A 14,091-nucleotide genomic window follows, 5' to 3' on the forward strand; every position below is an offset into this window, starting at 1 on the left:
TTTTCTAATACTTTATTACTTGCGTTCACTTTGCGAGAGATAATAATGTATTTGCATATTTGATAGTGGGAAATATTTTTCGTGTAGCGAATGCAGAGAAGCTGCAAACTATAAAAAAAAAAATAATAATAATAATAGTACGATAGAAAGCTATAATGCAATCTTTATTCTATACTATATATTTCTCTCTCTGGGATCTTTACTGCAAAAAGGTATCATGTTGATAGAACATTGAATGTGCAATATTGTATAAATATCATATCATTGACAATAACATATCAGTGAATTAAATACATTTCATATATATATATATATATATATGTATATATATATATAATCATTTCTCAACAGTATAATATTAAAATGAAAATTTTTCACGTTGATTTTTTCGTGCGAAGATAAAATTATATAATATTGAAAGTTAAATTGTTAATATACTTGAGAAATATATCCTATCTTAGTATCTACATATATTTTTAAAAAATGTATATATATATGTATGTATATATATATATTATTGCAACATATGTATATATTACAGACTATATTATTGCATTCTTTTCGAATTATATAAATAATGGTAATAATTAATAATTAGATTTTACTTTAAATGCTGTAAAATGTAGTTAAACTTTAATTGATACTTATTAATCTTACACTGCAGAAAATAGTTTTTGTTAAAGGAATAATTTTTCTTATACTTCTCAATTCTTAACATTTCTCAATAATACAAAAAAAATTCTCTGAGCTTGTTTCATTAATAAAATTCCTTACAATAAATAACAAGTAAATATTGAATTAAGGTACATGAAATTTTATTTCTACTGTAACAAAGACAATTATTGATCTTTATTCGTAATTCTAATTACGGGAAAATAAGTTCATCTTTCTTTTTTTCATTCTTGAATTATTATATAATAAGATATCAGTTTGATCTTTTCAAGCTTGTGCCAGTAAAAACGATATATATCCAACCGATGTTTTTACAAACTGAAAATAAATAGGTATTTATTCAGTAGATTTTACAAAACGTAATTTATATCAAATATATCTATTGTATTGATTATAATTTCAAAAATTATATTGACTATATTTATTATCTTATCAATTTATAATTACAATTGTAACATTTAAGTCGTATAATAATTAATACTAATAGATAATACTATTTTAATCTACAAATATAATATATGAATAAAAAAATTAGAACATTTTATACTTAAAAGAATTATTCTGTTTTAATATCTATTAAAAAGTCAACAAAATATACATATTATCGCATTTCTCCCGATTTATATAAATAAATGACTAATAAGTTGATCTTTATTTATAATTGTTGCCAAATTGTAGTTAAAATAGAGATATTTAATAATCTTACGCTGCAGAAAGTAGTTATTGTTAATGGAATAATTCTTCCTGCAGTGATACGAGGAGGTTTCTGGGTTCGTACCAATAATATAATAAGATTTTTCGCTCGACTCGATTCCAGTTTGTACCACTCAAGATCACATAAAGCACGATATACTGTTTCACACTAAACAGATATATATAATGATATATAAAAACTATATTTTTCTCGTTTAGATTCTACGTTAATGAAAAAATTAGAGAAAAATCTATATAATATAATATTATTATTCATATAATGATTTTACTCTAATATTTAATATTGTGTGAAAAGTTGTAAACCTTTGCGAAATCGTATATTTATATCATTCTGCATTGAAAGCACCGGGTGATGTTATCTTTTACTTTGCATAAGAAATAACAAACTTATACGCAGAGCTTCTCTCTATCATAAAAAATAAGCTAAGATTTTTTGAGGAGATTACTCAGAATACTAATATATGTCTTGATAACATAATAGAGATCAAAATCATCAGAGAGTGTCATCCGCGAGTGTTAGATTAAAATAAACATTTAAACATTTTACATTAATATATAACTTACTTTTCCTGTTATCAGCTCTCCGACACAACAATAGAGAAACATTTGTATAAATAGAATTATAACAACAAATACTATATAGCCTACTTGTAGGATTCCCGCGTCATTTATTTTTCCCTCTGTAATTACCTAAAGACATAATAGATCTGACTCATAAAAATAAAAATTAATTTAAGTCAACATAAATTCAATAATAATAATATGCAATGTATATGTCTAAATTTTTATTTTAAAAAATAAATTTAAATAGTTAAAAATAAATTTTTAAAAATAAATTAGATATATTTTTTAACTATTTTAGATACGTTAGCGCTATTGTAACTTACAATAAGCGATTGAAATCCATATAGACAAAATATAATAGCAAAATATAATATCAATCCAAGCATAATAAAAGTGAATATATCCTCGATGTTATAGGCAAACCTAAGTATACAACATATACATGGTTAAAGATATAATAATAAAATCAGTAATTAAGACATTAAATATAATTGTATACACAGATATATAACATTAAAAAATACATTAATAAATATTATATATTGTATATATGTATATGTATATTAATAATAATAAAAAATTAATTTTAGAGTGTGTTTAATATAATTTAATATAATATTTTGTATAAGTAAACCATACATGAAAAACGAGTTTTATATTTAAATATCAACATGCAGGAATATCAAATAGTGAAAAATCAAATAGCTTATGTGGTTGAGCTTTCTTGTTACAATAAAAATTCACACCTAATGATTCTTATGTGAATCAAAATGTTATTACTCAGTGCTCTGTCAAAATCTTTGCATGAGACCAAATTGACTAATCGGTGTCTTAAATTCTCTAACTGACCACAGATATGAAGAACAACAAGTACAAGAAAAGCGTCTACCGAGAAGTAGACATATAAAGCGAAAAGTAACGTCAAGGCTTGAGTGAGAAATGTCAACTCAAACTGTGGACTCTTATCTGTGTCATAGAAATAATACGTCTGCATCGGTAAAGGTTTGTTTCGATCTGTAAGGTTTGTCAGATATCTGATTGGTTGGCCAATACATGGAGGAACAATGAGCAAAGTCAACGAAGATAACGTCACAACATATGTGTAAATTACAAATAATCGAGAAGTCTTCGCATATTTCATCATTACATCTCTCTCTGCACTTAGCTTTGACATCATCCAATCTTCCGCCATCATGTTTAAGACGGATGAAAGGACTGGAAAATATTGGAAAAATTTATATGAATAGTACGAAGATGTTATATACAGCAATTGTAGCTGTTTATTAATCAACGAATCGAGAAGAAATTGATATACACTGTGCGATCATTATCCAATATTTTTTTTGCCCTCACAAATCACGAGAATTTGATGAAAAAATAAATTGCAAAATATAAAATCGTATATTTTACATCAAATAATTATAAATATACCTGTTTGTTTCCATCGCATGATAACAAGTTTTAGCGACACTATTATTAAAGGTAATGTAAGTCGTAAGTTATCTATCATTAGCTCCAAGTCGCCCCAAACTCGCACAAGCGCATATACAGATGGAACACCAGAAATAAATATCATCAAAATGAGAATGGAACCCAGGAGAATATCAAGTTCGGGCCTTCTTTTAGTGGCATTATTGATTGTAGGCCACAAGCCGATCAATCTCAGACTTAAATGATTTAATTCAACAGCCCACACAAAATCTGAGAAAATAATATTTTTATGAAAATCGAGGATGGGGATAATTAAATTTACACATGTGTTGTATAAAATACATTCTATTCTTAAAAAAAAAAAAAAATTATAGAAATGCGATGACACGTAAGATGTAACGCAATGCTATATATATTTATAATGCAACATTATACTAATTTAGGAAATGGTTACAATAGAAAAAAAAATTCCATATAAGAGAAAGATATATAATATGTTATGGAGTTAATACCTTCGTAACCTGTAGGTCTTGAAATATCCATGTTATAGATGATTGATATGAACATGACAAAGGAAACTTCTCTCTTCTTGCCACTTTACGATACTCATTACGCATGCTCGCAATGCGAGTACAGCAACCTGGCTGTTTTGTCAAAGAACACGCATTAATTAAATATTAAAAATGCTATCCTTAGTTGAGCGCAATTTTCTTTCTCGTAACAAGACTACTTGATGGGTAAGAATATGTCATAAAATATATCGCCTAATAATATCTGAGTTAATAAGATAAGAGGTATATTACTCAGCGCGCATCAGAAACTTATTTCAAAAGTTTTTTCATACGTAATGGTAAAAGTTTTCTCTATAGAAGACGCGCAAAAACTGCAGCAAAAAAATTAAGAAATTAATACGATAAAGAAAATGTAATGTCTCATTTGCATTCTCGTATTTTCGCCGCAAGAATATATTTATTGATGTAACATTAAATATGATTTAACGTTTCAAGTGAACTGTAATATTATATATACATGTTTTTCAAATATCTGTAGCGAATAATAGACCAGTTAATAACAAAATTAATGCGGTGCTACCATATCAAGTGTGATTTATAATATATATCTCATAGCTATCTTTCAGTAAAAGTAGCTATAAGTACCAAAGTTTCTCGTGCGAGTCTACATGTGTAAAATTGCCATCCTTTTTTCCTCATTGATATCTGCTGGGAATGTAAAAATATGATTTTATGACACATTCGGCGACACAATTTAAAGTGCGACAACAATTTTTCTATAAATCTGATGCGACATGTTAATATCAAGCAAGTAATCAGGCAAGTTTACGTTACGTAAAATGTCAATGCACTTCTGATTTTATCGTAGGTGCAAAATACATAGTTAAACTCTCTCTCTTTCTCTCTCTCTCTCTCTCTCTCTCTCTCTCTCTCTATTGATATTTAAACTATTAATCTTACATTGCAGAAAGTAGATATTATTAAAGGAATAATTTTTCCTGCAATAATACGAAGAGAATTCTGGGTTCACATTATTAATAAGATTTCTTACAATAAATATAGCGAGTACATTGAAGTAAAGTATATTTGATACTTTATTTTTATTGTAATGAATATAATTATCTTTATTCGTAATTATAATTACGGGAAAATAAGTTCATCTTTCTCATTCTTCTTATTCATTCTTGAATTATTATATAATAAGATACCAGTTTTTTATCTTTTCAGGCGTGCGCCAACAAAAACGAAATATATCCTACCGATGTTTTTACAAACTGAAAAGAAATAAATATTTATTAAGTATATTTTACAGAATATAAACTTTTATAAAATATTGCATCGACTATCATCGACTTCCCTTCATCTTACAAATTTATAATGACAATTGTAATATTTAAGCCGTATAACAATAATTATGATATTTTTTATTATGATGATTGTTGAATAATAATTTTCAACGTTGATAATATTGCTTAATATTCGAATGACAAAAACAGTCACTATATACATGTATATACATGTATATAATAGGACTGAGAGTTAAGATCCTGCTTATAGAGGGAAGAAAAAAAGTTGTGCCTTTTAAATATTCTCTTCTGCCTTCTAAAAATTTTGCTCAATAATTTCATTCAAGTGATACTGCTTCTTTAATCAAATGTTCTCAAGATATAAGCAACGTGCAATTAAACGTACGTGTTAAATTATGTACTAAACATAATGACATTAGAAAACTAAAAACTGTCAGTGCACAACACGTGTCCCAAACATCGCTTTCCGAATATTCCAACAATGATACTTTTTTGATCCACAGATAAAATATATGAATAAAATTAGAACATTTATATACTTATTAAAAGAAGTTTGTTTTAACATCTGTTAAAAAATCCGTAAAGCATATATCATCGTTTTTATTATTCCTGATTTATATAAATAAATAATTGATAATTCAATTTTATTATAAATGCTGTAAAGTGTAATTAAAATAATGATATTTAGTAATCTTACGCTGCAGAAAGTAGTTATTGTTAACAATTCCTCCTGCAGTGATACGAAGAGGTTTCTGGATTCGCATCAATAATATAAGATTTTTCGCTTGACTCGATTCCAGTTCGTACCACTCAAGATCACACAAAGCACGATACATCGTCTCGCACTAAACAAATGTATATAAATATGAAAAATGTAATAATATATAAAAATCACAATCTTATTTCACAGTTTAGATTGCTTTCACGGATGTAAAAGAGAGATCGTATAATAGTAAATTTCACTCTAGAATTCAATATTTGCATGAAAAAGTTGTATATAAATCTATATATAAAACTATACATTTACATGTATATCGTTTCGCACTGAAAACACTGGATGAAATTATAAGTAAAATAAACATTTATGTGACATTCATATATAACTTACTTTTTCTGTTATCAGCTCTCCGACACCGCAATAGAGAAACATTTGTATAAATAGCATTACAACAACAAATACTATGTAAGTTAGTCGGCCTACTATTCCCGTGTCATTTATTTTTCTCTCTGTAATCACCTAAATAATAGCTCTGGTTCATTAGTAAAAATCAATTTAAGTCAATATAAATTCATATTGTCCAAATTTTTATTTTTAAAATAAATTAGATATATTTTTTAGAAATATTTTTGATAAATTTACGCTATTGTAACTTACAATAAGCGATTGAAATCCATATAGGCAAAATATAATAGCAAAATATAATACCAATCCAAGCATAATAAAAGTGAATATATCCTCGATGTTACCGGCAAACCTAAGTATACAAACACATATGTATTTAAAGATATAACAATAAAATCAGTAATTATTCGAAAAACGAGCCTTATGTGTAAATATCAAAATCTTCATGCAAAAATTAAATAGTTCGACTTGTAAAACTTATTACAATCAAAAAGTCACACCTAATGATTCTTATGTGAGTCACAATGTTACTACTCAGTGCTCTGTCAAAATCTCTACATAAGACCAAATTGACTAATCGATGTCTTAAATTTTCTAGCTGACCACAGATGTGAAAGACAATAAGTCCAAGAAAAGCGTCTACCATCAGATAGATATACGCAACCAAAAATATCGTTAAGGCTTGAGTGAGAAATGTCAATTCAAATTGCGGACTCGGATCTGTGTCATAGAAATAATACGTCTGCAACGGTAATGGTTTGTTTCGATCTGTAAGATTTGTAAGATATCTGAATGGTTGGCCAGTACATGAAGGAATGATGACCAAAGTGAAACCAGACACTATCACAACATATGTATAAATTACAAATAATCGAGCAGTACGTGCATATTTCATCATTACATTCCTCTCTGCGCTTAGCTTTGACATCATCCAATCTTCCGTCATCATGCTTAGGACGGATGAAAGGACTGAAAAAAATAGAAAATAATTATATAGATAGTATACAAAAATGTTATACTATATACTATTATAGATATTTATTTATATATATTATTATAGATATTAATCAACGCGAATCGAAAAGAAATTCACATATACTTTGTAAATAAATCTTAAATATCCTTACTGTGTGATATAATTATCCAATATTTTTTACACTCACAAATCACGAGAATTTGATAAAGAAATAAAATGTAAAATGTAAAATCGTACATTTTACATCAAATAATTCTAAACATAGTTATACCTGTTTGTTTCCATCGCATGATAACAAGTTTCAGCGAAACCATTATTAAAGGTAAGGTCATTCGTAAGTTGTCTATCATTAGTTGCAAGTCGCCCCAAACTCGCACAAGCGCACAAACAGACGGAACATCACAAATAAATATCATCAAAATAAGAATGGAACCCGCACGAATATCAAGACCGAGCCTTCTTTTATCAGCACTATTAGTTGTAGGCCACAAGCCTATCAATCCCAAACCTAAGTGGTTTAATTCAACAGCCCATACGAAATCTGACAAAATAATCTTTTTATGAAAATCAAAGATGGGAATAACAATTAAATTTTTACACATACGTTGTATAAAACCTTAATCTTGGGAAAAAAATTAAAACTGCAATAATGCATAACATGTACGCGATGTAACGTAATATTATATATTTATAATACAACGTTATACTAATTTAGGAAATTATTACAATATAAAATATATATATATATATTTTATAAGCAAAATATATATAATATATGTTATTGAATTAATACCTTCGTAATCTGTGGATCTTGAAACGTCCATGTCATAGACTGATATGAACATGACAAAAAAGATCTTTCTTCTTCTTGCCACTTTACGATGTTCATTACGCATGCTCGCATGCTTACGATGTTCATTACGCATGCTCGCATGCGAGTGCAGCAACCTGGCTGTTTTGTCCAAGAACACGCATTAAATATTAAAGATACTAACTCTAGTTGAGCGCAATTTTCTTTTTCGAAACAAGTCTATTGGATGGACATAAGAATGGGCAGTCATAAAAAGCGTCTGGTCTAAGACAAGAGATATATTACGTCCTAGCCCGCACATCGGACATCAAACTTGTTACAAAAGTTTTTTCAAATCCTTTAACGCTGCACTACGTGTGTTCACTTTGTAACGAGAGATAGTGGCATGTAATTCCACTATCTCTCGTTACAAAGTGATCTAAAAGTTTTGATAAAAGTTTTCTATACAGAAAACATGCAAAAAATGCCAAAATAAAAATGCACAAAATAAAAGAAAAATAATACGACGAAGAAGATATGTCGCATTTGCATTTTCCTCGTTTAATGCAAGAGTATATTCGTTGATGTGACATTAAAAGTGATATTAACATTTCAAGTGATCTGTAATATTATATATACATATATTTTCCGAATGTTTATGGCAAAAGATATACCAATTAATAACAAGATAAATGCAATGCTACAGTACTATCAAGTATAACTTGTAATATACGGTGTTTTTTGAGAAAGATAGACATAAAGAATCCATCCAGCGGAACATAAGATTTATAACTAATATCACAGAAAAAATATACGTACCAGCGAGTGAGATGTCATACAATAAGAAATTATAAAAGAATATCTCAATACTCAAGAATAACTCGAGTAACTTCTCATCAGAAGTGTCTAATCTTTCACTCTTTTATCGTCGAAAAAGCTCCTGTAAATATCTGTATGTGTCTATACTTAATCTTTATCTTGATATTTGAAATCCTTGTTATTTATCTTCTATAATTTTGCTTTGTTCTCATGTTTTTCATTATTTTTTTTTCTCTTTTTAAAACGCGAGACTGCTCGTGCAAAGCAGCCATTGACAAATATTTTATTCGCGTTTTTTTCTTGGCGAGATTTGCCAATGCTTTACGAAGTATGTAATCGTAACTTCATAGTACATGTGTGTGATAACAATTCAAATAGTTTGCCGAATCCTCGTTAGAAAATAATCGTATCCTTACATCTCGAAGACTAGGCTCTCTGTTCATCTTGTTTCTTCACAAAATTGAAATAAATGTACAACATGCTCAAAGCTAGATAAATGCATCACACGATGTTAATTCGAAAAGAAATTAAAATCATAATCGCTCTCATTAATATAATCATGTACACAGAAATTGCACTAAGTATTTAAAATATAGGACTTTTTTCTTCGAGAACACAACACACACAATTCTTCAGTCTTCAGTTTTGATTAAACTCTGTTCCTGTGATGGATAATACAAGCTATCACACATTTTACACACAATACATAGTAATATAATTTATCATAAATACAACAAGATAAACAATGTGAAAGTTTTATTTCTACGATAACAATTACAATTTTGAATACAAAATTGGCAATTACATTTTATTGGTTTCTATCCGTAATATTGTAATATACATATATAATTGAAAATATATTTTTATTTCCTTTAATCAAAAAAATAATAAATAATAATATTACTATTACTTTCTATATGTATACTGTCTATATATCTTCAACTTCGCTTCGCCAATAAAAACGATATATAGCTAGCTGATGTTTTCAATAGCTGAAAATAAATATGCTTTTATTTAGAAATATACTATAAATGCAAAATATATTAAATATACACATTAAACGAAAGAAAAACTTAATGTTGATTGTACTTTCATATCATATTTGTCACAACTTTTGTTTTAATTGCGATTAATAATTAAATATATATTTTCTTGACCAAAAAAAATCTAATGCAAAAATAAATCCATTTTTAAGAATGTAGAAAAATGTAAATATTAAAGACGACCTCTTACACTGCAAAAAGTAGTCATCGTTAGTGGAACAATTTTTCCTGCAGTGATACGAAAGGGTTCGTTAATTCGCATCATTAATATAATAAGATTCCTCGCCTTTCTCGACTCTAATTTGTACCACTCAAGTTCGCACACAGCACGATATACTGCATTACACTTAACAAATATATACATAATGATATATGAATATCCACGTTTATTATTTTACGAACCGTTCTAGTAATAGTTTCTAATAAAAGTATAATGAAAATTGAATTTTACTTGATTTTATAGCATCATTCAACGAAAAACTTAGATGAAAAACTTGTTTAACTTCAATCAATGATTTTTAATTAATATTTATATAAATTGTCTAATATGTATAACAATGATGAGTCTCAATATTTTTTTAGCAATATGACACATTAAGTTTGAATAAAAAAATGACAAACACAATTACATATATAATATATAAAAATTCTATTGATGCGATTATTGAACATATAAATATATAAAATAATGACTGATTACAAGATACACAAAGCTAAATTTATATTATATTTATTTATATAAATATATAATTTATTTTATTTATTTATATCAATATATGACTTATTCTTGTATATAAATATATAATTAACTTACTTGCTGTGTTATAAGTTCTCCGGCACCGCAATAAAGAAACGTATGCGATAATAAAATAAGAGCAGCTACTGCCATGTAACATGCTTGTGGAAGACCCGCATTAGTTACTTTTTTGTCAGTGACCACCTGAATAATACATCGCACTAATTAATAGATAATATGTAAAATAAATATTACGAATTTTGTTTCGAAAATTAAAAAAAAAAGTCTAAACGTCTTTTTTAAACATTTTAAAATATACTCATGGTATAATAAAAAACTCACAGTAAGCAATAAAAAACCACATAGGCAGAATACAATACCAAAATAGAGTAACAATCCGAACATCATTAAAGTGAACGTATCTTCAATGTTATCGGCAAATCTATATATATAAGTATGTTTAAAGTAATGGCATGTATTAAAATCAAGAAACAAAGTTTTTATGCACATTTGAGAACACCTAAAAATCATATATAAAATGTCTTTGATTCGATATTGATTATTAAATTTTTAGTTGGATGTTTTATAATAAATATATACATATAAACTCCTCCGAGACTAAATGCACAAACTAAACAAATACAAATGAACGAGAGAAAAACAATAATATGCACAACAGTAAGTTGCAAGTAAGACATTGAACATTGAAAAATGACCAGTTAAAGATACTCCGATAGTGCAACTACACATTTTTGCGTTTATTATTATTGTTATTATTTATTTTCCCTCTATCTCGTCAGTCCATTCTATAATGTACACTTGCGACGTTACTTCGACACTCGCTCCTCAACAACGACTGACTAGTATTCGTATAATAGGGTATGCGTTGTTGTTTCCCTCTCCCTCATCAACATGATATACTACACGTTGCTTGAATGACAAGGACAATGCTCTGGTCTATAATTTTTAAGTGTCAAAACAAATATTTCGAGAATCCCGCGTGTATAAATAAAAGAAAATTAATGTTCCTGTTTTACAAATTATAACTAGAAATGTGTATGATAAATAATAAAGGAACTCGCACTAATTCAGTGGAAAATGGCTTTCCGTCGAATTGGTTAAATTTTTGATATGTTGTAATTTAAGGCATTTTGATCAAAAGATGCAATAGCCTCAAAGCTAAATAATGGACAGTTACTGAATTACAACCAGTCAAACATCTCGCAAAGCTCGAATTTTTCGTTTGACGGCTGTAAATCAGTAACCATTTATTATTTAGTTTTGAGCCTATTACATTTCTTGTTCAGCAGATCATAAGCTACAACATATGAGAAAACTAGCTGATTTTACCAAGATTCAATTTCATCTATGATTTTATTAGGTTCGAAAACCTCGCACTAATCCTATATAAAATTGAATGTTGATAAAATCAGCTGGTTTTTTCATATGTTGTAGCTTATGATCTGCCGAACAAAAAATATAATAGGCTCAAAGCTAAATAATAAGATGGTTACTTATTTACAGCCAGTCAAACACGCGAAAAACTCGCGCTTTGCGAGATGTTTGACTGGTTGTAACTCAGTAACTGTCCATTATTTAGCTTTAAAGCTATTACATCTTTTGATCAGAATGCCTTAAACTACAACATATAAAAAATTCAGCCAATTTGACGGAAAGCCATTTTCCATTGAATTAGTACGGGGGTCCTTTAATAAATTGCAACATAAATAATAACACTAAACTTTTGCAAAAAAGAATTCGATCTCAAGTTAAATGAAAAGTCTGTAAGAGGAAAATATAGTAAAAAGTTTGTGTGATTGATGTTAATATTAAATCGCGTACGAAACATTTTAACATTTAAAAATTAAAACTCTCGTTCAGAAATCTTTTTTTAAGATTTTGTCAAAATTGTGACATTGATCACGATCAAAGGCCACACCTGATGAGTCGTAAATGAGTCATCACACTGTTACTAAGAGCATTGTTGAAATCTTTGCACGAGACCAAATTGACTATTCGGCGTCTGAAGTTCTCCAATTGGCCGCAGATATGAAGTATCACTAGTCCCAAGAAAGCATCTATCGATGTGTAAATTATAGCTGCCAGGGAGATCGTTATGACTTGAGCGAGAAACGTCAACTCAAATTGCGGGCTCGGATCTGTGTTATAGAAATAATACGTCTGCAGCGGTAACGGTTTGTTTCGATCCGTCAGATTCGTTACATGTCTGATTTGTATGCCAAAGCAGGGAAAAATGATTAGCATGATAAATGCTAGTATCATTATAATGTATCCCAATATTACGAGTAATCGTGCGATTCGTGCTCGTCTTATCATCACGTCCCTCTCCACGGTTAATTTTAACGCTGTCCAATCTTCCGCCATCATATTTACGATAGATAACAGAACTTGAAAATATAAAAAAATAAACAATATTGTTAGGATGCAAAGATTGTAAACTATATGATTGTAGTACTAAATCAATAAATCAATAATTAAAGTATAAATCAATAAATCAATAATTTAATCAATATCCAATTTTCCGCCATCGTATTTACAATAACAGAACTGGACAATATAAAAAAAAATAAACAATATTGTTAGGATGTAAAGATTTGAAATTGATAAGTTTTTGAAAAACTAATTAAAATTGGAAACTAATAAGTTTTTTAATTTGCAAAATAAAGAAAAATTTTGTACACATTTTAAAATTTAATTTATTGTAGTAATAAATAAATAAAAACCTATGAAACAATTTGACGAAGAAAAAAAATGCAAAATTGGATTTTACATCACGAATAGACTCCAACCCATACCTGTTCGTTTCGATCGCATAATAATAAATTTTGCCGAAACAACTATAAGAGGTAACGTAATTCGCAAATTGTCTATCATAAGCACCATGTCGCCCCAAACTCGCATGAGCGCCCATATAAGGGGAACACCGGAACCAAACATCACCATAACAAAGACGAGACCCACTCGAATGCTAGACCCTTGATTTTTCTTCGCTTCATCAGTCTTAGGCCACAAACCGATCAGGTCCAAACCCAAGCGATGTAATTGAACTGCCCACACAAAATCTAACAATTTTTTCTTTTAAATTTTATAAATAAAAAACCTGAACAATGTACATACACGTATGTATAGATCGTAGAAGATTAATACACACAGAAGAAATAATATAAATTAATTATATATATTATAATTAATTATATTAATGTTATTTAATTAATTATATAGATTTGTGATAAAATATTATCACTTCAAGTCAAAAACGCATATATTAAAACGTGAAACACACTAGAAGCGGAAAATGTATGATATGATATATACCTCTGTATCCCGAAGATCTTGAAATGTCCATTTCAAAGACTAACACGTGAGGAGCTCTTCCCTCTCTG

General features: G+C 28.2%; 1 protein-coding gene and 1 pseudogene across 3 annotated transcripts; both read right to left on the reverse strand.

Annotated features, from left to right (window-relative positions):
- Positions 1-939: 939 nt before the first annotated feature.
- LOC145942927 (uncharacterized) lies at positions 940-8,611 on the reverse strand (annotated as a pseudogene). The gene is made up of 14 exons (XR_014426439.1): positions 8,093-8,611; positions 7,571-7,840; positions 6,824-7,292; positions 6,576-6,675; positions 6,309-6,437; positions 5,898-6,045; positions 5,127-5,167; positions 3,894-3,976; positions 3,382-3,651; positions 2,697-3,165; positions 2,274-2,373; positions 1,951-2,076; positions 1,379-1,534; positions 940-990 (listed from the first exon to the last, which is right to left on the reverse strand). The product of XR_014426439.1 is annotated as an uncharacterized LOC145942927 (transcript).
- Positions 8,612-9,813: 1,202 nt separating this feature from the next.
- LOC145942790 (odorant receptor 13a-like) lies at positions 9,814-13,174 on the reverse strand. Of its 2 annotated transcripts, none has more exons than XM_083049816.1 (4): positions 12,627-13,174; positions 11,030-11,129; positions 10,766-10,891; positions 9,814-9,900 (listed from the first exon to the last, which is right to left on the reverse strand). In XM_083049816.1, the coding sequence occupies exons 1-4, from the start codon at positions 13,073-13,075 to the stop codon at positions 9,847-9,849; spliced, it is 729 nt and encodes a 242-aa protein (XP_082905942.1). In that variant the 5' UTR covers positions 13,076-13,174; the 3' UTR covers positions 9,814-9,846. The 2 variants fall into 2 exon arrangements, with proteins under 2 accessions (XP_082905942.1, XP_082905941.1); XM_083049815.1 differs by lacking the exon at positions 9,814-9,900 and adding an exon at positions 9,996-10,297.
- Between the last annotated feature and the right edge of the window lie 917 nt (positions 13,175-14,091).

Source organism: Prenolepis imparis, unplaced genomic scaffold, assembly GCF_030444845.1.
Source record: "Prenolepis imparis isolate NDT839.2.m4 unplaced genomic scaffold, iyPreImpa1.0 SCAF_11, whole genome shotgun sequence".
Lineage (NCBI taxonomy): Eukaryota > Metazoa > Arthropoda > Insecta > Hymenoptera > Formicidae > Prenolepis > Prenolepis imparis.